The sequence below is a fragment of the Pieris brassicae genome, chromosome 10, assembly GCF_905147105.1.
Source record: "Pieris brassicae chromosome 10, ilPieBrab1.1, whole genome shotgun sequence".
NCBI classification, from domain to species: domain Eukaryota; kingdom Metazoa; phylum Arthropoda; class Insecta; order Lepidoptera; family Pieridae; genus Pieris; species Pieris brassicae.
Genome location: NC_059674.1, coordinates 1,339,032 through 1,366,667, shown reverse-complemented (window position 1 = coordinate 1,366,667; position 27,636 = coordinate 1,339,032). Strand labels below are relative to the sequence as shown.

At 33.6% G+C, this 27,636-nt stretch overlaps 1 protein-coding gene across 1 annotated transcript in view; it reads right to left on the bottom strand.

Moving 5' to 3' along the window:
• LOC123715268 (serine/threonine-protein phosphatase rdgC) overlaps positions 1-27,636 on the bottom strand; it is a 117,966-nt gene that overhangs the window by 8,881 nt on the left and 81,449 nt on the right. The window contains exons 10-12 of the mRNA XM_045670218.1: positions 24,988-25,068; positions 2,679-2,864; positions 1,021-1,276 (exon numbers count right to left, since the gene is read on the bottom strand). Of these exons, the coding sequence (XP_045526174.1) occupies positions 1,021-1,276; positions 2,679-2,864; positions 24,988-25,068 (523 nt within the window). The remainder of the gene's footprint in view (positions 1-1,020; positions 1,277-2,678; positions 2,865-24,987; positions 25,069-27,636) is intronic.

The window sequence follows — 27,636 nt, the reverse complement described above, 5'->3', positions numbered from 1 at the left end:
GCCAATTCTCTGTTACTCCCGGTCCCGGAATTATGATTACCGGTAGATCGGGCACCGTATGTAATATTTATTTATTTTATTTATAAACACTTCGTTACACTACTTTAAAAAAAAATGAACATAATTAAATCAAAAGGAGGGCAACTGGCGACGTTATCGCTTTCAAGCGATCTATTCCAGGCAACCACTGTGAGTAAAGAAAAAAATGTTGATAGACGGAAATTTTTAAGTATGCCGGCACAGTCAGTAGTTAAACAAAAACCAGTGTATATCTACTCCTCCTAAAATACACAACACAGCCACTTGAAACGTACTAGCGTTTGAGTGCAATTAGATACTTGAGAGGGTCATTATATCTGAGTGGATTACATCAATCAGTATAACGAGATAGATAATCATTGTAATTTCTAAAAAGTTTCAGATTTTTAATTGTAAATAACACTGCTATTTACAAAATATTTAAAAGTAACATTTGTACAGTGTTCTTAACAATGTTCGTAATGCGTACAAATGGTCATGCATATTGTAAGGAATTTTGATTCATAAAATATATTTTTTTATGTGACAACGAGCAGGAGGCCCCGCCGCCCATGGATACTCATATTACCAGTGCGTTGCCAGCCTTTTAAGAATTGGTCTTGACCCTATGTCGTAAAAAATATAGCCTTTAATACCGTGACTTCGTCTGCGCAAGACTCAAGTATTCTATTTTCTTTAAAAAACATGTAATGTTATTTATTTCTTAAACAACATTCTATACATATATATATGTTCACTGTCATGTTTCTCAATTAAAGAAGACAAAAAAACTCCGCTTAGGCATTTTAGATACCAATTAGAGCCAATAAACTCTTCAAGAATGTTATGAAAATATTGCTTTTCGTTCAGCGTAGTTTAATAAGAATCAAGCCTACATTTATGTCAAAGTTAATTAATATTAAGTTAAAATACCTTGCCGAACTATCATTTAGTATATATTAAAATCAAAGCAATCAAGTATAAATAAAACTGAAGACATACCACAATTCTCCGGATCCATACTTCGGAAGGTACCCTCCAACTGCCGTCGCGCCATCACAATGTGACTATGAAGTTCCCGCATAGCTGAGGATTCCACAAGTCCAACCCTCTGCCTGAATGTCAACCGCCGTGTGCGCGATACAGCCGCGGTGTATTGCACGAACTGTCGCTCCAAAGAATTGCCGCATAGCTTCAAATATGCGCCCTTGTTTGAACCAATCTCGTAATAGTTCGATGCTGAGAATATTGTTATTACCTGCAAATCATATATTTTATGATTATATTTTATGATAATCGTTTATTTGCCAAGATAGTAGTACAGTATTTAGATCGATCCATTACAAATATCCGCACAACCAGCCATAAATAAATAGGCATGCAAATGTCATATAATTTTTTTACAATTTCTTACATACATAAAATAAATTTGTGCCCAATTGTAAAAGTGAACAAATGACACTTTGTGCAGATGACTCCACAATAGTAGTGGAACAGTAAATAGTACATTAAAACTATTTAAAACTCCTTGAAAAGCCTCCCAAATTAGCTTTGTATGAACACAATTGTAGAGAGAGTTTAATGACGTGAGTGTCTCTGTGCTTATGAATAACTTAAAAGTTAGAACTGGACTACAATAACGCAAACTAAATCTATTTTGTGGCGGGAATTGCATTTTAAAATAACTATGTATGACCTATTGCTTTTTAAATAAAGACTTAAGTCAATAAAGATGAAATGTTTGTTTTATTTAACCCCGTATAAAAGACAATATGTCTGTCTCTTTCAGACAAATGGTGTTTAAAAGTGACACATTGGTTACTTTTTAATAAAGCCTTGTTTCAGACAGGCATTAAAAAATCTAAGAAATCCTTTTTAACCCTTCTCTTCAATCTATATCTTGTATATATTATCTTTATGTTAGTCCTAAAACAATATTCCATACCATTAAATTCTTATCCACACACAGTAACTTACACGTTTATTAAAGATAACATATATGAATCTTGCTAACACATGCGCTCCTGACCTTTCATTTATATAACTTGATTAGGGTGAGCTGTCCTAGGCTCTTTACTTTTCATTCTATATATTTTGCGAAGGAAATGAAACAGACACATCGGACAAACTAGTCGTTTACTAAGGCCGACAAGACAGAATACAAACGTCCATCGATCAAAACTTTGTGGAACAAATTATAGTGCATTATTTTTATACGATAACAGTATAATTATTATAATTGTCATTTGTTTTATTATAATGGCAACACAACGCATTATCACAGACATATTAGTTGTAAGATGTCAATGTGTCAAAGTCCATTTGTCAGTAGTGCGTAGAATCGATTGCGCCGACTGCGCCGACAGAGACTGCGCCGGATGTGACTAACCTTGTTTAAAATATTAAATAAAATAACGGACATAGATATTGACAACAACTTTGCAATTATTAATAACATTGATTCTGCGACATATATAAAAACAATGGCGCAATAACATTCTAGGTCTGGGCCTGTATCTGTTTCATGGTCATTTGTTTTTTCAAAGAGGCACGTATGCCTAAATAATTAATTCTACTTAAGGGGTCAACTGTCAAATGTAACAGTATATAATCGCTTAGATTTCCAGTTTTGCCGCATAACGAATAATGAAAAAGCTTACGTTTCCATCGTGCAGCAACTCGTACCCTCCTGGCTTGCATTCATGGCTCCGGACGATGAAGCTCAATTTATTTTTCTGCAGGAAACTGACCGTCACATCGGGACCGAAGTATGTCCCAGCACCGCGGAGAGCGTTGGCGACACACCCTCCAGTTGTTTGCGGATCTGACCACAATATGTCGAACACCTACAAAGCCAAAACAAATATTAACTTGTGTACTTAGTTGGATTGATCCAATCTGTCCAAAAACAAACCTAAAACGAAATTAATTTCCTATGTTTTATTTATAAATTAACTCATCAGTATCAAATGTTAGGAATAAAATATATTAGGAATTACTAAAATTTTAATAAAACCAAAACAATGGATTTTGTATTTAGATTATTTTTTGTTATATACGAATAATTCTTAATTACATTAGTATAATTATAAACATAAACACATACTTATACGGCCCTCACATGTTTTTAAATATAATATAATGTTTTGTTTTAAATATACATAGTAAAACTATCGAATATCGAATCGCGTGACAGTTACTTTGATATACGCATACTTAATGCGTATATCAAAGTATTTTATGGATTAAGGTAATTTGATAATAGGTCTATATCGTACAAAATGATGTCTAGTATATATAATAACATTCATTACAATAAGGCAAGAAAGGAATTGCTTGCGAGAGTTAAAAAATCTTGGTAAATACTTGCGCCAGCAGAAAACCTATTTATCTTATCTCCTGTTGATAATAACTATAATAACCCTGTTATTGGTAATTCTGCGTATTTCTTTCTGGTGATAGCACCCTATCGTATCGTATTTGTGATAATTTACCAACCACAAGAGAACCATTTTCCAGTTATCATGTTTTTTAACTTTTTTCAATATTGGTACAAAATGCAACATCAAAATTTATTTCATTTATCTATTAATTTCAATAAGTTTACCTCTGACTTATAAAACGATTATACACTGGTCATTAATTTTAACAATAATTACCGGTCCAAATATGCGAGACGAGGCAAGGTGTTTTTACAATATGAGTTACAATTAGAGTAATTAGACCAGAATTTTTGACTTCAATTATAAATAACTTAACTGATATTAATGTTCACAAAGCGTTTAAAAAGAGTGGCGGAGATTTTCTTACCAATTGGTCTTTCCCGCTCCTTGTCTTATGAACTGATAGTAAATGAAAATTTAGAATCAATTTAACATCCTTTCTGTTGATGTTCTTAAGTGTACTTTGTTACCTGTATGAATAAAGCCATTTTGAGTTTCAGTTTGTGACATTTGCCTGTCTATTTTTAAATGGCTGACTGTGCGGTTTTATTGTAATTAATCAATTTGAATGTACTACTGTCTTTGAAATGAATGAATTATTATTGTTTCAATATTTCATTGTGATATTTTTCCACTAAAATGCATTAAAAACATAAATTCGTAAGAAGTGAAACTTCTTAATGACCTTATTTCTCGAAAAATCATCTACTATAAGCAACTTTACAGAAATTGGTTATATAAAGTTAAATAGGATAAAGTTTAACAAAAAGCTTTTATTATCATAGACATGAATACAAATAATACAATGATTTCATTTTACCTTATCACTACTAAGATTATTACAGAATTTCATTAATTGTAATACTTATAAGTATAAGTATCATTGTTATTGTTATTATATATTTTTGTTATTTTGTTGTTTGGTGCGTACACTAAATAATTTTACTGTCTACCCACATAATAAAAGTCCAGGTAAAATGTTATTCCTTGCAATGTCAAAGTTTTAAGAAAAGATACCTAATCTTAAAAGATATAATACTAATAGTAAAGGTAACCAATTACAGTTGTTCCTAAGTTTGTGTCACATCTATATAAGCCTAGAACTGTTTTTTTATAGATACTAGTATAGTTTGTTTTATTAGGACATGTCAATAAATTATTCATGCATGCATGACTTCAAATGATTCCCCTTATAATGGTTAATTTTGAATTACTATTTAATTAATTAATTATAAACTTCGTATTGTATTGTAAACTAAACTTACTTAAACTTCATACTTGAATAACATTCTGCTGTCATGTTTTTGTTTTGTTTTGCTTTATATCTTATTTTTTATCAGTTAAACTTTTTGTAGATACATCCAATGTCTTAATTTTATGTTTATTTTATTTTTTTGTTATATACTTTTAGATATGTATCTGTTTCGTTTCCCTAATGAATAAATAAATAAATACTAGTATCCATGACAGCGACGCTCTACCGGCCAAGAAAAGGAAGTGGCACTGTACTACGCTTCAACCACGTTATACTGGAGCTGGTTAAATGTGAAATAACTGTCACGATACATTTAAGTAGATCATAACGTTTCATATCAACAATCTTCCATCGTACGCTTTCAGGCTATAAACGAAACTTTTTCATTTCAGTAATGTCCGTTATTAAAGTTTTTATGGTTGAGTTCGCATTAAAGACAATCGTATCTCAAAGATACGACAGGAGAATTCAATACGATTCTCTTAAAATAATCCACTATTTCTCGTTTCATGTTCGCAATCCATTGTATTATATTTGGAGAATAACGAACACTATAACTGGAATGCCCCATCAAAAGGAAATTGCGTTTCGTTTTAACGGTTGAATTTGTCTTAAAATATGATTAGAGCGCTTTAACTCTTTTGTATGTCCTACTGTATACTTCAGGTCTTGAGAGGGGGGGGGGGAGAGAGGAACGCAAGTGTTCTCCAAGAACTAGATTTTTTTGTAGCTAGTGTGCGACGGCGAAGCCTGTTTGCGATACTGAGGGCCAGAACCAGTCTGTTGCAGATCACCGTTAACGTTTCGTATTATATATTTTATTAGATTTTTCTGGAATAAAGCAGCAGTTTGGCCTAGTGGCTTCAGCATGCAACTCTCATCCCTGAGGTCGTTTAATCCCCGGCTGTACACCTTAGACCTAAAAAGTTGACCACGTGCGTCAGGCACATGATCACCTACTTGCCTATTAGATTAACAAATGATGATGAAATAGATACGTAAATCTGAGGCCCAGACCTGAAAAGGTCCGCCACTGAATTAATTGATTTAAAATAAGTTATCTAACTTTTAGTGCTAAGGAGGTGGTCCTGGAAGTCACACATAGGAAATTAGTAAGTAACAATAATCTGCTACGGCTACGACAGACTCATGGTAGACCTGTAGTCGTAGCACCGTAGCATTCTAACAAAGAAAACGTAGTATTACAGTCTATCATTTACTAATTGAAATAAGTAAATAAATTCATTATACAATTCAATCAAAAACTTTTGGCAACGGTTTTTACTTCCTCCATACCCCCTTAAATTAGTCAAAGTCAAAGTTGCGAATAGTCAGTTATTTAATTGTGTTTAACTACTAACATAGTAAGTGACGATTTTAAGTACAAAATTGTCCATATTTTTTTAACTACCACAGTCTAACGTTGTGTAAAAGACATATATATATTTAATTAAGAAATCTAACATATAAAATTCTCTCCTCCAAAATGGCTCGATCGATTTTCGTGATATTTTGTGTACATATCTATTCTGCGAATCAGACAACATTTATTTTGCTTCCCCTTGTTAAGGTTGTTCCACTCCTAAATTTTAATTTTAATTTCTTAACAAAAGTTATTTAGTTTCAACTATTTTTTAATTAAAAACTTATGATTTGAACTCAGAGGTATATAAAGAAAACGCCAAAGAAAAAGGTAGGCTAAGTTCACTTTATAGATAACTGAAGTTCGCGGCGGCAGCTACCAATATACGTGTATAAACATTACAAATACTTCACATACGTTAATGTAAAACGCCCTTTAGGTGTCACTCCAATTTCGTTTACTTCATGGAAAACGTTAATAAGCCTAAGTAATTAACGTATAATTACAGCCGTAGCTGGCTTGATCACGCACCTATTTCTCTAAAAATAATTTTATAAGTAAAAGGAACCACCAAATCTGTTAGCATTCGCTCATACGGGGAAGAAAACCGGTATGCTTTAGACTCCAAAACGTCGAAAGGTTGTGTCAAGGACAGAAGACAGAACAAACTTAGAAAAACAATGACCAAGAATCAGTTAGGCCTGAGGCTAAACCTTGAAGTATTATTCTATAAAGCAGTTAAAATCGTAAATCTAGAAGGCACTGATGTATGTTATGTTTATAGGTTTTATATAACCACAGCACTCTCGATTAATAGAGCACTTATGTAACAAGCTAGGCTGGCTTAATTAGCCAGGACAATACGCTCAATGGACCAAATGGAAGCGCAGAGTCCACGCTAAAACATACATACAAGGGAGAACTATAACTCACCTTCCGTATCTTTGTCATTTATTGACGAGCTTCATGCCATACGTTACGTTTATTCCGACATGAATGTCTAAATGTACAAATTATTTATCAAAACTTTGCAGGAGCTGCTGAACTAAACACACAAATACACCATGTATTTGTATGTTTAGTTTACGACAATTACGAAAGAATAAATTTCATTTGAAACCCACTAATAATTAAAAATGGTTGGTATTGAATTCTGAAGGGAATTAAAATAATTAAACAAATTAACATTTATATTATAAAAGGTGAAGTCAACATTAGACAAGTTAACATTTAATGTTTAGGATGTTTCGTGACTATTAATTTTATTAAAATTCCTTGCCCATCCATGCACGTATATGTAGTGTTACGAAGACGAGTCGACTGATGTATTATTAGTTATTTCCACTACTAAGGGGACTTTTCAGCAGGCGGAAATATGATTTCTGACCGTTTCAGGAGAGGGTCATATTAGAAAATTGTAATTTGCATAATGTTTGTTAATGTTAATAGTGTTAGTTTTCAGGAGGCTGAATTTTTGAGGCAGTTTCAGAACATGTGAAGTCGAGTGGTGCAGTTTTCAGGCCTAGGTATACCCATTTGATGAAGGAATATTTTAGAACGAATTTTCTAGGTGTGGCACAAGGACGAAATGATACGCGAGAGAGAATGAAGATCAGAACCTTCTCGAAGCTCTCTAGAACACCGTACAACAAGGACGGAGCAATGTGTGAAAGAGACAAAGAGTCCGGACGTTTTAGAATTGTGCAATCGCTACTCATTTGCGAGTGGCAGTAAGCGAGCCGAAACGCGACCAGTTAGTTTAGTTTCGAATGCGATATCAAGAGATAAACACCGAAGCGATAAAGTGCGAATAAAGTAAAGACAAGTGTGAAGTGTGCATAATTAAGTAATTAGTGACTGTTTCTGCGAAAAAATTGTGTTTATAAATTCCTCATTGATTTATCAAGAAATAATCCCTTGAAGAAATCTACGGCATTTTCTATCCGAACTCCTAGCTCGTAACAATAGGTTCAAGGACGAACGGGAATTTCTTATTTATTCATAAGTAATCTTAGACCTACATATAAAATTTTAAAAAAATCAATGGCGTTACAACTTGTTAGATCTGGGCCTCAGATTTCTGTATCTGTTTCATGATCGTTTGTGAATTGAATAGGCAAGTCGGTGATCAGCCTTCTGTGCCTGACGCACGCCGTCGACTTTTTGTAAGGGAATCCGGTTTTCTGGTGAAGGTAACGATCTTTACCTTCACTATTCAAGCGATGTTAAATGCGCACATAGAAAGAAAGTCCATTGGTGCACAGGCGGGGATCGAACCTACGACCTCACTGATAAGAGTCGCATGGTGAAGCCACTAGGCTAATACTGCTCTATAGCTACATATATCCATATTATAAAAGAAAAACTTACACAATATATGAAACCAAAACAGATTACATTGATAAATAGTATACATAAAACAGAAAAAAAATCAATAAATTAAATACTTTAATTGATACAAAGAATAAAACTGAAATTAAACATTAAACCAACGACAACTTTATATTTTAAACATAAAAGAAATTGTTAAAGTCTTAATAAAGTCAAAGCCTTCCCGCTTCATAAAATATTCATTCACATCCTCTTTGGTAACGTGGAAAAGGTCAACATCTCTATAATTTGTGACTTACCTAAAACCCGAAACATTGGCGAATTACCCATATAATTCGTGTTTGTACGAGGCATATGGAACAATTGTGGATACCTTATCGCATACAATTTTTTTATAACAAATATATAAACAATAGAAAAACATAAATGCACATTTGGCGGTAAAATTACATTGATAAATAACGTCGTCAGGGTACCTTCACGAATAATCCAGCAAATGAGAATTGAATCTGAGTGTAAAATAAACACAATAGGAAATGGAAGCGAAAATACTTACAAAAAGTATGAACAAGTGTCGCAATTTTCCGCCTTATCGCAATATACACGATAATAACTGTGTTATAAGCGAGTAATTATCCTCAATCAAGGAGCTGTGTCCCACATTGCAGAGACCCCCGTTAATTTAATTTTGCTTATAATTATCAGTTTAAAGCGTTTATTGATGAGCGACATTAATGGTATGATGTTCGTTCTCTTAATTAGATATCTATAGGACTAAAATGGTTTTGGCCATTTGACATTTGATTCACCAAAGCGGAGATGGCGCGTATGAAAATTAGCGTAACGTAGCGGAGTCCGTAATGGGTCCGTTAGGGTTGATATCTTTGGAGTATCAAGCATTTTGTGTCTGACATGCGATTGTTTTTTTTTCGAGTGTGTAAATATTTTATTTCTATTTAGTATTATTTTTTATTAAGAGTTAATTTTTAAAGTGGCTTGAAAATTATAAATATTCCAGTGGTTATGTAATTAAAATTTAGTACAATGAGGCTGATAAATAATTAGGAGGGAAACGAGGTTATCGCGTTCGAGCGATGTTTTTATGGCAAAAACTGAACAAAATAATAAAGCGCTAAAAGTGCAAAAGTACAAACAGTATTCAATACCTTAACATAAAGAAAAAATGAATACTACAAATGTACATGAATCACAATAATTTCTGAATTATTAGGGAAATTATATAGTATTTCAAGGATTTATTTTACTTTGTTAAAAGCACATTGGTGTCAGTGAGCTATATCACTTAAAACGTGTTTTATTTCGGTTTTTTGTTTAAGTGGAGTAAACATATACAGTGTTGATGGCTCGTTATAAGTATTACACATTTGGCCGTCAAAATAAATTGATATTTTTAAAAAATAGTTTTTGATCTAAAATTGTTTTTTTTTTAAAATAATTCTAGATAATTCCCCGACTATGTAGTCGTCGGAGGTATTTAATAGCTTACGTATGGCATTGCGAACCCGGATGATTAAATACCACCATCTATTTCTATTAACAACAATTTTATGACTTTTACAGCAAATCCCAGAAAGATGCCTCTTAACCTAACGTTGAACATTATTTCCCTCAAACTCGCCTCCGTCACCTCCATGCCCATAGCTTGTTCAGTGTTATACCTATCGCATCCATACATTGGACAGTCGGTCAGAACATGCAACACCGTCTCTTCAGCTGTATTGCTACAAGGACTTTGTCTAACTGAACCTGCAAAGATACGACAAGAATCCACCGTGACCTGTCAACATCTGGGTAATGAATCCCGTTGGTTTTATTTGTTTGATAATCGAAAAGGCCGAAATAACGTTTGGAAAGAATAACTTACTTATTGCAGCGGTTTCGCCGTTTTGATAATCGGTGATTCCATTTTTCTATCGTGTTTCCACGTAGACAGTCCTTCAAATGCGATATGGGGAATCTACTGTATACGGGCGCCTCTTCTAGATGCGCGACATGCGATTGTTATAAGTATGCTGGTTTTCTCACAATCCATACGAGCGAGTGTTAAACCTCAAATTGACCAAAAGTGAACCTAGAACGTCAGGGATGAGGGACGCACGCTGAAGCCATTAGACCATCTTTAGGATATATTACGTTGCATATACTATCTTAAATTCTTGATAGAACGTACATATAATATACTTTTTTAATTATAGAACAAGGGGCAAACGGGCAGGTGTTAAGTCATCTGACGTTAAATGATACCGCTGCCCACTCTCAATGCCAGATACCTCGCGAATACTTTGCCAGCCCTTTAAGAATTTGTACGCCCCTGTCTTGAAGGACTCTTAGTCCTTAGTTTGGAATTATGGAACGTTGGACGTTGAGTTGATAAATACCATTAGTCTAAAGAAAAAAATGTGTGCGTGTGTGCTAGTGTACACACGTAAGAAGTGAAACTTCTTTATGACCTTATTTTTAGAAAAATGATCTACTATATGCAACTTTACAGAAATTCGTTAAAAAAGGCTTTTATTGTCATAGACATGAATACAAATAATATAATTATTTAATACCTTATTACTACTAAGATTATAACATTTATATTGATTCATTAATATTAATAGAATTATTACTATCATTGCTATCGTTATTAATGGCTTTGAATATCTTCGAATCAACCGTGGTAGGGACAAGAAAAAGATGGCGCGTAACCGAAAAATGTGGCGGTAAGTTTCACTTCAAAAGCTTTATTTATACATTTTATTATAACAAAACTTTATTACAATCACGTGACTCAAACCCATGAATCACCAAGTGTTTAGATATTACACATTAACGCCCTTATCATGTCCCAAAAGGCTACATTTATATAAAATCTACTGTATGTAGATACTGTAGTATGTTATGGAAATTACATGAATAGACTCCAATTGCTTAACGATGACTCAGCGTTAAATATTGACCTAGAACGAATAATCATTCTAGGTCATCATAGTCATACATGAAAACTGAGCGACTTTATTTATTTATTTTTAAATTGGAGGGCGGCAAACGAGCCTACGGGACGCCCATATTAGTGAGTGTGTTGACGGCCTTTGAGGGAGGATTATACTCTAACTTTGAATAGTTAGAGGTCGTATCGCTCTTGTAAGACCCCCAGGAAGTCGAGTTCACAGTTCGCTAGTTCCTAAATGAAAGTCCCTTGTGAAACGGACTATGGAAGACTACCAGCCATCAAGGTTATGTTGTATTAATACGGCTCGTACAGTATTGAAACGAGACAGGTAAAAATTATATCACTGCTGCTCTAATCTCTTTTATTGCCACACTTAGCTCTGCCGGCAGCCATGACGCTAATCGGTAAAAGACGAAAAGAGCTAAGTGTCAACAGAGGGAGGAGCCGTAGCACAGGTTGATATACAATGACAAATGGGCAGGAAGCTCATCTGAAACATCAGATATGATGATGAGAGATGGGCGGTATCACTTTGTTAAGGCCATGGACACTCTTAATGCCAGAGGGCTTGTGAGTGCGTTGCCGGTATTTTGAGAATTGGTACGCTCTTTTCTTGAAGGACTCTAAGTCGAATTGGTTTGGAAAATTTTCAGTGAACTAAAAAAAGTCTTCTTAAAATTCTGGACTACCCAAGTTGATGTTCTTACTTTCTTACGAACCTGAATTAATTACTAAAATAATAAAATAAAATAAAATAGAAATAATCGTGTACTATAAAAAGGATTACATAATGTTATTATATTTAATATGAGGACACGACCTCCGACGGAGTGAAAGGCTGCTCTAAATTATTCCATTTGTCTCTCATTTTCACTAATATTTTCCAAACTTTCCCCGCTACTCTTAGTACATATTTTATGAAGGCGAATAAAGAAAGTTTTACCCAGCTTTTAAATAAAACAAAAAAAAACATTTACGCAAGCAATAACTTCTACGTGCGCCACAAAATCAGTGCTAAATTCTAGCGATATTTATGATTTTGAATATAAAATATTGGAATAAGTTTCACAGATCATGTAGTGTATACAAAAATCGCGGCTCTCATTAATATAGTCTGTGGCGTAACATCACGAATACATGTCAAAGACACGTGTTCTGATAACGAACGTGAGCTTACGCTGACCTGTTTTCGCGTGGAAAATAAGTTTTCCAACACATTGTACACCAGTCAAGTGCCGTAACCTGTAAATGTACATGACAGTTATGTGTTTTACATGTTTAGAACCTTTTGCATGTAATGCCAGTACTGTAAGGGAATAACCAAATCTGCAAGGCAATGAAATTATCATCTACACATAAAACTTATTAATCTAGAACTGATACAGAAATCGGTGGTGGACCATTTTAGGTCCGGGCCTCAAATGTATGTATCTGTTTCATAATTATTTGTCAATCTAATAGGTAAGTAGGTGATCAGACTTCTGTGCCTGACACACGCGGTTGACTTTTTTAGTCTAAGGCATTTTATCTTCACCGTTCGAGTTATATTCATAGAAAGTCCATTGGTACACGGCCGCAGGGATGAGAGTCGCACGCTGAAGGCACTAGGCCAACACTGCTCTGTATTTTGTAACCGTTAATTCACCTTAATATCTATACAAATCTTACACAGACGTCATTGTATCTGTGTACAAGTAAATGTCAAGTTTTCTTCATATGTAAAATTTCGTTACACACACTATCTTAAAAGTTATTACTTATGCAAAGTATACATAATAACAAGAACTCAAAAGGTATTTAGAAGTAACGACCACGTTATGTACATTAATTGTAACATATTAAAATAAAATAATAATTTTGAAACCATAAATTAAAGAAAATCCCATTGCAATTACATTTATTTACCTATTTCTAATAGAAGGAAGCACAGTTCAGAATCAAGATTACATACATTTCACAAACACACAACAGTTAGTTTAAATACTCAAAACCCAATCGAAAATAAGATACTTTATACCACCACTCTGAATTGTCTATCATTGAGAATACTAGAAAAGTAGAAGGCGAGAGCAAAATTTGGGCAGACGATATAAAGAGAATAGGAGACACAACATGGACAAGAAGATCTAACATTAGAAAAGAACGGAAGCAGCTGGAAGACACAGGAGGCTGGAGGAAGCAGATGACACGCTGATAATCAAAACCGATACATATGATGGATTAGATTAAGTTAGGTTATGTCAAATTTATTTATTACCCCGGGTGTCAGAAATAAATGCTTAATAATAATAGAAGGAAAATAAAATGTCAAATTTAGCGCGATATAGTTTTATGATTAAGGAGCTGACGTTAACATAAATACCTAAAACTAACACAGTAATATAGCCATCTCATATATGATAACTTAAGTTTAAAATTACCTAGAACATCACGTTAAAAGGTCAGCTAGTTTAATGACTTTAAATGTTTAAACTATTATTTGCACGCAGACACATATAAATAACACTGTATAAAAATTGTTAATGGCTATAAAACGAAGTTTGTTATTTTTACGATATTTTACAGCATTCACGTGACACAGCATCTGTCAGAATACAATTTTATTTTCGAACTAATAAAACAAGATGACTGTTTCATATCTTTGTACACATTAGCAATGGGACACGAAAACAAAAGACAATCCTATTTTAGCACGCTTTTGCTTATTCTCATTCTGAGTTATAAAAACCAGATTACATAAATAATTTCACATTTATTGTTCTGCTAGCAAAACCAGGCTGTCAATCCAGCCGATAATGACAATAAACGAACTGACTCTTTCAAGCCCCATTAAAGGATCTTCCAATTAGTACTGGTTGTATTGATGTAATTGAGAAGTTAATACTTCCCAATACGAGACTTCACCCCTTAAACAATCGCCATATTAAAGCGCCGAAACCGTACATATTAAGCAAATGCGTTTGTTAAAAAAATCACTAAGTTTTCAGGTCTGTGCCTCAGATTTTTGTACCTATTTCATAATGCATGACACACGTTGCGAGTTGTTGAGTCTAAGCCAGAGCGGATGTTAATTGCGCACATAAAAAGAAAGTCCAATCAGCTCAGCTCGGGATTGAAACTACAACCTCAGTTGCACGTTGAAGGCTGTTCAAATGTGTGTGTCATACTTAAATTGCGGTATGAGTATTTCGTTATTAATGTGGTAAGGGCGTTTTATGGGAGAGATATTGTACATAATAAAGTACCAAGAATACTAGATCCCTAGTGGTTATTCGCTCGGGTGACACGTAATAACATGACACACTCTGTGAACATCTAATTCAATTGATAAGGAGCCCGGAAAATTGGTAATGATAAATTGGATATGGTTTTTATCTAATGTTATGTTTACTTGTGTTGTCGACTCTTGTACGAAGTCATAAAGGCAGTTTAACTTATCTTTGTAGGTTGTGTATTCAGGATTGCCTCTATCGTAAATAATAATATGCGTCACGCGTCAGTCTAGTTAGAGGAATCCAAAAATCGATCAGACTAAAACTAGGACTTACCATCGACGGTTGTGTATCCTACTCCAAGAATTGGATCCTTGATTTTTGTAATGACTCATTGCGGTTCAACTGACAGAGTATCTATTCAATCCAAAAGTATTCTTAACAACATTTTATTTCTACTTAAATATTCAAACAAGGCTATGTTACGTACATTAAAGACAACTACCACAGCCTATACACACCTACATTATTGATGACATCGCCGGCCTTTGAGAGCGCGGTTAAACATATTTTAAAGTAGAAGAATTGTTAAAATAATTATTTTATAGGCTAAAATGTACAATGTAGCCTCCAGACCTAGGTATCTTCTTTAACTAAATAAAAGTTGTTGTCTTTTGTTAACATAGCTTTTACACATTAAGAAAACACTTTTTAAACGGATTGGACGGTGACCACGCACGCTGAATAGCACGCGAAACGTCGGAAAACATTTAAAATTATATAAATAATTATAAGTTTTTAATACATAGCCTCAATCCATTTAAAAAGTGTTTTCTTAAATAAAAGTTGATCAATAAATGGATAGATAAATCCTTTTGTACAAGATATGCCAGTGACATGCAACTTATCCAACTTGTGATTTTCCCGCATCCTAGGTGTGTTACACATATAAAAAACAATTTAATTGCGTCTTGACCGATCCTACTAGGCAAACACTGCAGACATACATATATTTATTAAAAGCCCCGAATGTTATTAGTATTTAAATATTAATTAAATAGAGATATACAAAGAAAAAAAATATCTATAAACCAAAGACAGACTTAACTACACACAGACAAATAGAATTGTCAGTTCACTCAACGGACAATGAATACTTGATCTAAGTATTTCACTAACTTTTTTATTTTTTATCTTACAGGATCCTAACCGGCAGAAGGCTCATCTGATATTAAGTAATACTGCCGTCCATAGACACTCACATTGCTAGAAGGATTGCTAGTGCGTTATCGGTCTTTTAAGAATTGATACAGTAATTTTCCTAAGTCGAATTGGTTCAACCATCATAATGTATTGTGTACCTTTGGAAGCTTAGTTCTTATAAATATACATTATAGCTCGAATTACTCGTTTAATATTAATGGGTTCGATTTTCTGATTACTTAGTAACAGGTGCATGTCGTTAAATATTAAACTGCTAGAAGCCGTACTTTCCGTCGAAGGCTTCAATTAATACAAGTTCAAGGAAAAACTTCATCATCCATATATAATTATAATAGAGAATTCTTGAAGTGAAACTTTTTTATCGGCGTTGTAAAAGAATTTACCGTCACATTTTTCCGTTACGCGTCATCTTTTTCTTATTCCTGCCACGGTTGATTCGAAGAAATTTGAAGTACAAGGTCTTCACATATAATTATCAAATCGATGTATACAAAATATTGTACAAACTTTTACATATTAAATTGTAAAAAGATTAAGTATGGAGTTTCTTGCCCATTCTTCTATAAAACTACCTTTTAGAAGGGGCAGATAGAGTCATTATTTTAAATATTCATAACTCGTAAATTTGAATTTTATGTGTCTAATTAATAGACCTAATTGAAATAAATCATTTGACTTTTTGTTCGAAGCCGGGGTTAAGCCATAAACATTGTTCATGTCAAGCTATGCAGTCTAGATACTATTGTTTTTGACAGCTATATAATATATAATGATGCATTGTAAAAATATATTTTAGCATATTAATTGAAATTAAAACAAGAAACGACACGCTTGGCAATGTGAGTGTCAACCTGATGTTAGAAAAATTGTTAGATGTTGTAAAAAGTAAACAAATTCAAAAGTAGTTTTATCCAATAAAATAGAAATGCGAAATTTTCTTTTGTAACATATAAATCTATTTACTCAGAGAATCTACATAATTATTATCTTTAATCACAAGATTGTCTGTTTGGTTATACTACTTCCTTTATACGCCAAAAACGCACCAATTCTTAAAACTCCGGCAACGCACTCATGACCTTCTGGCATTGAGAGTTTCCACGAGCTCAACATCAGATGAGCCCGTCCTCATCCTATACTACCCGATTGCCCCTTTCTGATTTTAATTATGCTCTGGACTTACAATTTATATTTTCCTCGTTCTATAATATTAATTGCCAATAAATTTATAATTTAATTATTATTTTGTATTAGGGTATAACTAATACTTCAAATTAATGTCACAAAATATTACATTAATAGCTTAAATGACATCTCATTCAAAGTTAGAAACAATTTATTTGTGTTATGCACAAAATGCATTCACCAAACACTCTCAGTATTTAGGGAAAATGTTTATGAAGTTTTTTGAAGTTGTTCCGTGATTGTTTACACTTTTAACAGTATTAGGCAAGTTACTGAAAAATTTTGTTCCCTCTTAAGTAATCAATTTCCATCACTATCTTTCCACGGCTTTCCCCGGCTTCGGTAAGACTAAATGCGTAGCCTGTCTTGTATTTCCTTACTTTTATAAGAAATTGAAATCTCTAGCTTTGTTTAACACTTAATGGTTAATGTGCAATTTTCATTATTGTTGTGTTATTTTATTAAAATCATGGAATCGATTACATTGCTTATACTAGCCCAGTTTCTCAACATTGAAGCATTCTAAACCAAACCTATGACGATTAAGCAACTATATGTTTATAGCACCTGTATCTTAATTTTAAAAAAATACCTCTTATAATTTAACAACCGCAAACACACCACTACACGCAATACTTGTTGAGCGAGTTTGTTTATCTTGCCGCTTAACAAATTATTTGAAGAAGTCTTTTAAGTATGAGGGTGTGCAATTATTTAATCAATAGCCGTCTAAAATTTGACTGAAGTTGAGACGGCTGATGGTGACGTGTATCTCGTTTGTACATATTTAGTTTCTCATGTAAATAAAATACATTTTTTATAATGGGAAATAAAGTTCTTTAAACATTAAACGCGCTCTTTGACATAGTTAAAATGAAATTCAATTATAATTTTCTAAAGACACTTGTGTTTATTAAAATTGATACAACCCGCTGTATTTAATTCTCTCTAATCATAAATATGAGCAGTGTTGGCCTAGTGGTATCAGCGTGCGACTCTCTTCTCTGAAGTCGTAGGTTCGATCCCCGGCTGTGCACCAATGGGCTGTCTTTCTATGTGGGCATATATCTTTTGCTCGTAAGGTGAAAGAAAACATCGCGAGAAAACCGGCTTGTCTTAGACCCAAATGTTGACGACGTGTGTCAGGCACAGGCGGCTGATCACCTACTTGCCTATTAGTTTAACAAATGATAATGAAACACATACAGAAATCTGAGGCCCAGACCTAAAAATACCGCCTGTTGCCTAATAACTTATGTAACATACTTACTTTTAGTTTTTTATTTGTAAAATTATGTATATTATAGTAATGAAGTATACATAAATACATACATCAAAAAGGTGTATTATTTATTTAACTAGCTGATCCGGCAAACGTCGTTTAGACATGTTTATTATTTATAGAAAGAAAAAAAATTTGTCCAATAAAAATAACTATCTAATATAATAAAAAAATATGTTTGTACAGAAGAAGTTTAAAGGAAGATAGAGAAGGAGCTAAGCCAATAAGGACGGGATCAGATATTATTAATTATTATTAATATCTGATATACACTAACAATCTACAAAAATTAAAACCAACTATTTTTAAAAGTTTCAACGTAAAAGTATTATACAGTTGACACACACACTTTTTTTGCTCGTACATGTATCAGAGCTGGCAGTCGCTTAAGCCAAACTCCATTTCACTTTGATTATTTATCTGCAAATTTTCAAAAGTCAATCACAATTTTTTTTTTATATTTTCAATTTAATCAAGATTCTTGAAAGCATCTTTTACAGTGAACCTCTTAATAAGTGCTCTTAAACATTTTCTCAGAGAAAGTAATTTCTCATCCAGACCACTTCTGTCGTAAACTAACTCGTATTGCTCCATTTCATGTTCGTGTTAAATATATTTGTACAACGAGTACAAGTTAAGTGCATATTTATAATCTACAATAATCTATATACATATAGAGTTTCGTTCGTTCCCATACTCTTCCGAAACGGCTCAACCGGTTCTTATGAAATTTTATACATATTCAGTAAGTCTAGAATATGCTACTATCTATTTTTCAAACCCTAAGTGATAAGGGGTGTCCACCCAAAATTTTTATTTTTTTTTGTTTTTATATTTTTATAATACAGCATACAAAAATACATACAACCCTTAATTGTGTGTGTGGCCCTCTACGAGCAACCCCTATTTTTTATTATATTAGATAGTTATTTTTATTGGACTAAAAAAATGTTTCCTATAAATAATATACATGTCTAAACGACATTTGCCGGGTCACTAAAAATAAAATAAATAAATAATACAACCTTTCGTTACCATAATATACATAATTATACAAATAAATAAACTAAAAGTAAGTATGTTATATAAGTTATTAGGCAACAGACGGTATTTTTAGGTCTGGGCCTCAGATTTCTGTATGTGTTTCATGATCATTTGTTAAATAAATAGGCAAGTAGGTGATCAGCCTTCTGTGCCTGACACACGTCGTCAACATTTGGGTCTAAGACAAGCCGGTTTTCTCGCGATATTTTCTTTCACCTTACGAGCAAAAGTTAAATGCCCACATAGAACGACAGCCCATTGGTGCACAGCCGGGAATCGAAGTTACGACTTCAGGGATGAGAGTCGCACGCTGATACCACTAGGCCAACACATCATATGTTAGTATACACTTTTTATATTTTAGTGGCAATTAATATATTAAAAGTGTCATAAGTGTAAATTAAAAAAAAAATTATAATCAATCAAATTATACTTTTTTTTTAAAAAAAATCGATATTTACATAATTTGACGTGATTTCTATTGGTACTGTACTTACTGACGTGAGACTTATCTTATTAATGTGATTAATGTCTTTTTACATTTTATTTTTAATGTATCATCTTCTTAGTTTAGTTTGTTTTTTTGTTTCCTGTTTAGTTTTGTCTTAACTGTGTATAACATGTATTTTTGCACTTCTTGCCTATATTATGTAATTTAATACTTTTTACTCACAGTGGTTGCCTGAAAGAGATCGCTCGAAAGCCATAAAACCACCAGGTGCCCTCCTTTTGATTTAATTATGTTCAGTTCTTTGTTTTATATTTTAATTTAACGAAGTGTTAATAAATAATAAATATCACTACCATCTAGTGTACTTAGCAGGCAAAGGAACGTAATCGCAGCGCGGGACACAAACGTCAACTGATTTACCAATCACGCAATCGACACGTCACCCCCCTGCCGCCCCCCTCCCAGTGATACCTTCGCTTCTGCGCAGGCGAGGATATTTGTTCAAGATGTTTGCCGGTATCGGTATTGGATGGTTTTTATTAATTATTATTAACGAGCCCGAAAACTCAAATTACCCTGTTCATACAAACGCTACAATAAGCTGGGGAAATAAATATTTTCCTCGGGATTAAGGTCATCAAAAAATGCAAAGTTTAAAACTTGCAATTTATCAAAGTTAAAATAAAATTGGAGTAAATGTTTGAACCTTTCTGTATTATGTATTCCATCATTGGCTATATTTATAGTGGCATGTTTGTTGTTATATATATTTTTTATTAGCTTTACTGCCTACATACAATGTCTCATACGAGTTAAGCAGACTGGCATCATACGCGGAACAATTATCAGCGATTATCAGTGGCTGATGCAACTGTAACATTGTAGATCTTCCTCTTGAAGCCACTGATGGATAAATGGAAAAATTCTCAGAACATCCATTCCTTTTTCGACTTAAGTAAGAATAGTAATTATCACTAAATAAATTAAAAGCCCTCGTTAAACGTAAATTAATCAATAAAGCTATTTATAAATTTGAAGAATATTTAAATGATCCTAATCCTTGGGATTGATTTGCTCCAGTTCAAACAATTTGTACGACTCAAAACATGGCGCTTAAAAATAAAAAGAGTGGCGGAGTTTCTTGCCAGTTCTTCTTGCCCGCTCTACGCTCTTGACTTGCGAACTGTAGTAAATGTAAAGTGACAATTAATTTAACTCCTTTTCTGACGTTCATAAGTGTATTTGTTTACCTATATGAATAAAGTTATTTTGAGTTTGAGTAACGATCGAGACTGTATACTTCAACAAAAGTTCACTTCAACTTCACCCCACAAAATATTAAATACTGCAGTACCGCAGAAACTAATTGTGTGTGATTATTATTGTAACAAAGTATTTTACATTTTAAGTTTAAGTTAAATGGGAATGATATACAATAATAACTGACACGTAAACAATTATGTTATTCGACGCCATTTTGCCTAAGGTTAGGTTAGGTTATATAGTCATAAACACGTAAATCAACTTAACCTAAATTCAAAGAAATAAAGTCAGTCGTCGAAAAATCTTTGTCACTAAATTGCAAATTTAAGAGACCTTCCACGACTTTTAATTATTTATTATTTGCATTTCAGCGGTTATATTCTCTCCCGCGTAAATTCACGGATTTAAGTGAAAAATAAATCCTTTTAGTAAAGTCTATAAAGCTCCTTCCTTGTTTGCATGTCTAATCTTCTAATAAATATACATCGATAAACTAGTTATAGCCAAATAATGTTTTGAAGAGTCATAAAAATAATAAAACATGTGTTTATCGTGAAAATGGAATAAAAGAACTACATAGAACTTTACAATTAGCTATATCAAATCAGCTAATGTTAAAAAATAAATTAAAAAATGTATAATGTCATAAATGTATAATTTATCGCTTATTAATTTTATATTATAGGGTTTTCCAGTCAAGTCGCAATATCTAGTTTGCTCGACGGAAAGCTCGCTAACGAAGTTGGTTTTGCAACAGGGTTGTGTGTAACTTCATTTGAACGGGGTAAATCTCGGAGTATTTTCATAGCTTCTGTATGAACACAAAGAGCTTCATTATTGCTGAAAACAGTCCTGATTTTTCAGAAGTAGATAGTAGGACCCTAGGTGTCAGTGCGTCCCCTGCACCCTCACTAGGTAGGTGTGGTGTCCATTAATTCGCCGACCTCAGTCTCCATTTCAGGATCTTTTTACCCCAGCGGCCATGGGTTCTTTGAACAATATGCCCCGGCCATTGTCATTTGACACGCTCTTTTGACTATTTTAGTGACTTTGGTTCTCCTCTTTTCATTTGTGATTCACTTCGAGATGTATCGAGCATAGCCCTCTCGATAGTTTGTTGAGCAACGCCGAACTTATGTATCCTGGTGGCGTTAGAAGAAGAGGATTATATCGCCAAAATAATATCACCTATATGTCGAAATGGCGTACATTAAGAACCAACTCGTCAAAATGTTAGAATTAATGTTGACCGTATGAATTCCACTTGATGACTTCATTAGAGCAATATCCGTGCCATTCTAGTGTGTTATTATTAGGATTTGTTGACGTTTCGCGTGCTTTAGTGTGTCAAGCCATACCATCCCGTTAGGCACGCGATGTCACGTTATTTTTAAATTTTTAAATTCTGTGCACGATCCTAGTAATATTAAACGAATTTTGATGCTTTGTATTTTTTATTTTATTTTGATTACCTACAATTGCTGCAATGAATGTATAACTAAGAACTGGCAGAGTGGAGGTCACCAGAATTAGAGGCCGATCCCCTACTCGCTGGATCGATCAAGTAAAGGCCATTACGGGTCTTACCATCACCCAGGGAGCAGGGACTGCCCAAAGATAGGAGAGAGTAGTGGAAGTTGCCACGCCACTAACACGACCTTCGGAAATGAAGAGTAGGACTGCAGAAGATGACCATTTTTAGTAAGTAGATCAAACTTCTGTAGCTGCCACCCTCGACTTTTTAGGACATGCCGATTCCGTCAAGCAGACATAGGCAGAAAGTCCATTGGTAAACCAATCGAACCTAGGGTTCCAGAAATGAGCTGCATGTTAAAACCACTAGGCTCAGAGTTTGTATTATAAAAATCAATATCTTAAATAATTAATAGGCAATGGACGATCTTGGCGCAAACAAGAGATCATTAGTAACGTGTATAAATGTGCTTCTACACTGCCCTATATTCACATCGTCCAGGTACGACCTGGAGTAACAAATGCTATGACTGTAGACCGTGGCGGCCTACAGGACATGTCAATAAAGCTGGGACCGTGCCTGGAACGGTTCTGCGAGAAAATTCTTAAATATTTAAAGGAGGCAAACAAAACCGAAAGAGCGGGTCTCGCGAGGAATTGCGCCCCGGCTCTCCCATTAATATTGTAAATAAAAATATTACCGATGCAGCCGGGGCGTATTTCGCGACGCCTGCCATTCGCGAACTAGTCGAATTAATTAAATGTATATTGTTTTTATTTTTGGAAAAAATGTGGTATAAAAAGTCCCTGGACAATATGGCAGGGGAGTAGAGTGTTATAAATTAATTTAAAAAAAAAACGTGTATAAATGAATATTAGGATCAATTTTATAATACTTATACAGTCTAAGTAGACATACAAAAAGTGCGTAAGTTTAGTTTTGTAGTACTGTATTGTTAAGAAACCTCAAATATCGTTTGAAAACTTAATTTTAGTTTAAGCTATTGCGGTAAATGCTTAAGGAGTATTAAGAATATCCAAATCACCTGCATCATGAGCACACACATACATACGTCTATACGTCTCTTTCATACTATTACGCAACATAGCCGAATTAGGCATTTTTTAGTTAAATATCAATAATATCATAAAATTAAACACACCACTACATGTAATCGTTGTCGAACGAGTTTGCTTATCTTGTCGAAGCCGCGTACAAATTATTTGAAGAAGTCTATTAAGTATGAGGGTGAGCAATTTTTTTATTTATTAATACTTCGGTGAATTATAATATCAAAAGTGAACATAATTAAATTAAAAGGAGATGAACTGGCTGCATTATCGCTTTCGAGCGATCTCTTCCAGGCAACCACCGTGAGAAGAGAAAAAAAATGTATTAAATTATAAAAGGTAGGCAGGATGTGCAAAAATACATATTACACATAGTTATTAAGACTAAACAGGAGCAAAAAACAACATACTAAACTAAAAAAAAGGATACATGAAACATTAAAAGTAAAAAGTGCACATTAATCACGATAATTTAAGATCAGTCTCAACTCAGTTAGTAGTTAGTACGAAAGTTAGGGATACAATGTAGACAGGTAATGTTTGTACTGAAGAAACTTAAAGGAAGATAGAGAAGGAGCTAAGCGAATAGAGACTGAAACTTCATTTTAATTTAATCAATTACCGTCTAAAATTCGTAATATTAGCACGTTTAACCAGTTTAAAGATATATATCAATACTGATCATTCGATCCTAGTAGACTGAAGTTCGGCTGATGGCCACGTGTGTCTCGTTCATATATATGTATATATATTATGTTTCTTAACCTTAAAATATTATGTATTCCATCTTTTGCTATATCTTTAGTATATATTTTTTATATTTATGTAGTATTAAGACATAAATAAAAGCAAAGAACCTTCATCCTCGTATCTACTTGGATTAATTTTGTAAAGTTTTAAAAGAATTTCACAATGGCGTGTTTGAAACATGAACTAATCATAAATTTTCCGTCCACTAGCATAAAAAGAAAAAAATACAATTTATCTTACGTAACAAATGTATCCGCATTAAGACAGTACATTTGTAACAAAACATATATATATATATATATAGTAGACGATAGAAAAAGTTAACTGTAATTAAAAAAATAATAATAAATCCATGGAGTGTAAACCCTTTTAGGTCTGGCCCTCAGATTTATGTATCTATTTCATGGTCAATCTAATAGACAAATAGGATCAGCCTCCTGTGCCCGACACGCGCCGTCGTCGTTTTGTGTCTACGGCAAGCCGGTTTCCTCACGATGTTAAATGCACTCATAGAATGAAAGTGCATTGGTGCACAGCCAGGAATCGAACATACGACCTCAGGATGCGAGTCGCCACTAGGCCAACACTGCTCCGTAATTAAAAATACAGTGACTGAAGCCCCAGTTACATTTTATTACAGGAATAATAACTACATATACATACCTGTTTCCACTCCACCTTATCAATGGTTTCGGCTCCTGGAGCAGTGCCCTCAGCCACTGGAGGTCGCAACAATGACGCGTACTGAAACCAATAATTTTTAACTGTTAAGTTTTTAACATTGAAACAGGTTAATCGTTTGGACATTTCATATTTTTTACTCAATGTAAATTTTCGTTTTATTAACCGTGTTTTTTTTATTTTACTTAATGTTGCCTGTAACATCACAGTCTTTGACGTCCACATAAATACCAAGTACATACTAAATACTACAAAACAATTACAGTCAAAAGACATAGCTTTCAGTTCAATATCTGGCATAACTGGTTTAGAGTTACAGTTATTAGAAAAATAATAAAAATAGATAGAAAAATGAACTTATTACTTTTATTTTATGAGTTAATACTGAAAACGTTTTTGTCGACAAAAAATATGTTGAATAAGGCTAGTGTATACCTTAATGAATCTAATTAGTACTCTTTGCCTGCTTATCCGAAACAATACCGGCAAAATCTGGACCTATAGGTGACATACACGCGGCGAATGTTGAATTGGTCTATTGAACTTTGAACTTTCGTGTACTATAATTGTGTCATTCGTCGTATTAAAATACATGTAAATAAAAGGTCACTTACCTACCTACCTACCTTAATACTGTATACAGTGTATTAACAAAATTCTTTGATACTAAATACATAATTGTTCTGATTGTAAAACGTGTACGGAATTGCCTATAAAGAAAAATTTCTAGAACAAACAATTGAATATCTGTTTTCCAATAAGTGTTGTTTGCCATTTTGTTGTGTTCTAGTTTTTTACGCCGGCTTTATCTCTCGGCCTACACCATCTGTCTTCTTTGCGATGAGTAGGTATGTATGCGATACAAATTTAATGACGTGGAATAAGTGATTGACATGTTAGCTTCTAATATTTATTTAATTAAATTCTAAACATTTTTATGAAACATATTCTTAAGAATCTTGCTACAAGTGCGCATGTGCAATAGTTATTCATTTGTCTCGTTCGGTTGTTTACGAATTGTTACGAATTGACTCGTTGATCCCACTTCGGGGAGATGGTCGAGTCGGAGGAGGGAGTTGTGATTATAAAAGAGGTTGTGACACATGCGCACGGGCCTTTTCTTTGTACAAGTTCGAAGTTATACAGTTCACGTAAAATCAGTGAAGTATAGTGTGAATTAAGTCATCATTGAAGTGTTTAATTTCCTAGATCAACTACCGCTAACGTACATTTACTTTATATTCCGTAATAAACATATTTATTTCTGAGTAGACAATTAAACAATAGTATAAAAACTAAAATGTTTGTTTTGTTATGTTTCGTTTTTAACATTTTATGTTTTAGAATACTTTACTTTTAAAACTCGGTTACACACCATTTACATTGACACGAAATTTAAGTCCCACACAAAGGCCGTCATATCAGAATATGAGAGTTATGGAACAGTGATTGTACTGGTATTTCTACGATAAGATCTCTCTAATTCTTACATTAAAAAATAGTGTACGTAGAGCCTCCTAATAAGTGTTTGAAGTTAAAATTATTTTCCTTCCCGTGCCAATGGTAACCTATCAAGCCACCGCTCTTATCGATGTAGTGCATAATAAATTAAAATATAATCTAGTAAGTTGCCTCTATGTTTTAAAAATAATTCCAGCTGTCATTATCATATCTATTACACGCGAATTTATATATTTAATTCAACCATGATCAAGGCTACCCAACTGGGAGCTGGCTTACATAACTCGATCTGAGACTGGCAGAGAAATACTGAAAATTGAAATGAACCGGTTTGAATAGGCTTTACTCTCAAGAGATCCTTGTGAAAATATTAGCAAATTTTATATATCTTCCATAAATGTACGTGTATATGTTATATTATATGTTACCTTTGTTAACAGTATTATTTCTATATGGAGATCGCCCATCCGTTTACAGGAAAGGCATTCTTTTATAACAAAGGTTCTTTTCCTTCTTAATAATTATCTTGTAATAATAAAAATCTTTGTAAAATGATTAATTTATATTGATAAGAGCAGTGTTGGCCTAGTGGCTTCAGCGTGCGACTCTCATCCATGAGGTGGATTCGATACTCTGTACTACACCAATGGACTTTCATTCTATGTGCGCATTTAATATTCGCTCGAACGGTAAAGGAAAACAACGTCACAAAACTGGCATTGGAGCCAAAAAGTCGACGTGTCAGGCTCAGAAGGCTGCTGACCTACTGCCTATTAGATTAACAAATGATCGTGAAGCAGATACAGAAATCTGAGGCCTAGACCTAAAAGGGTTGTAGCGCTGTAGGTATATTTGTTGTATTGATTTTTTTATTAATTACAAGCGTCTATTATCGAAGCGACACATTAGTTACAATTTGTATAACTTGTTACTTTTCTTCCTTAATATGTGGCCTTGTTGGTGTGGCTTTAAATGATAAATAAATTAGCCTTAATTAATATTGAACTGGACATTATAAGTGCTTTACAGTAGTCAGTAGAGACAGTCACGATTTCATTTGTATTGATGAAACACGCAAGTAGTAAACGAAGCAAATTGGTTGGCCATTTGAGTGACAATAAAACGCGACCCGAATTATTTAGTGAACTTCGATTCGGGAATATTTTATTT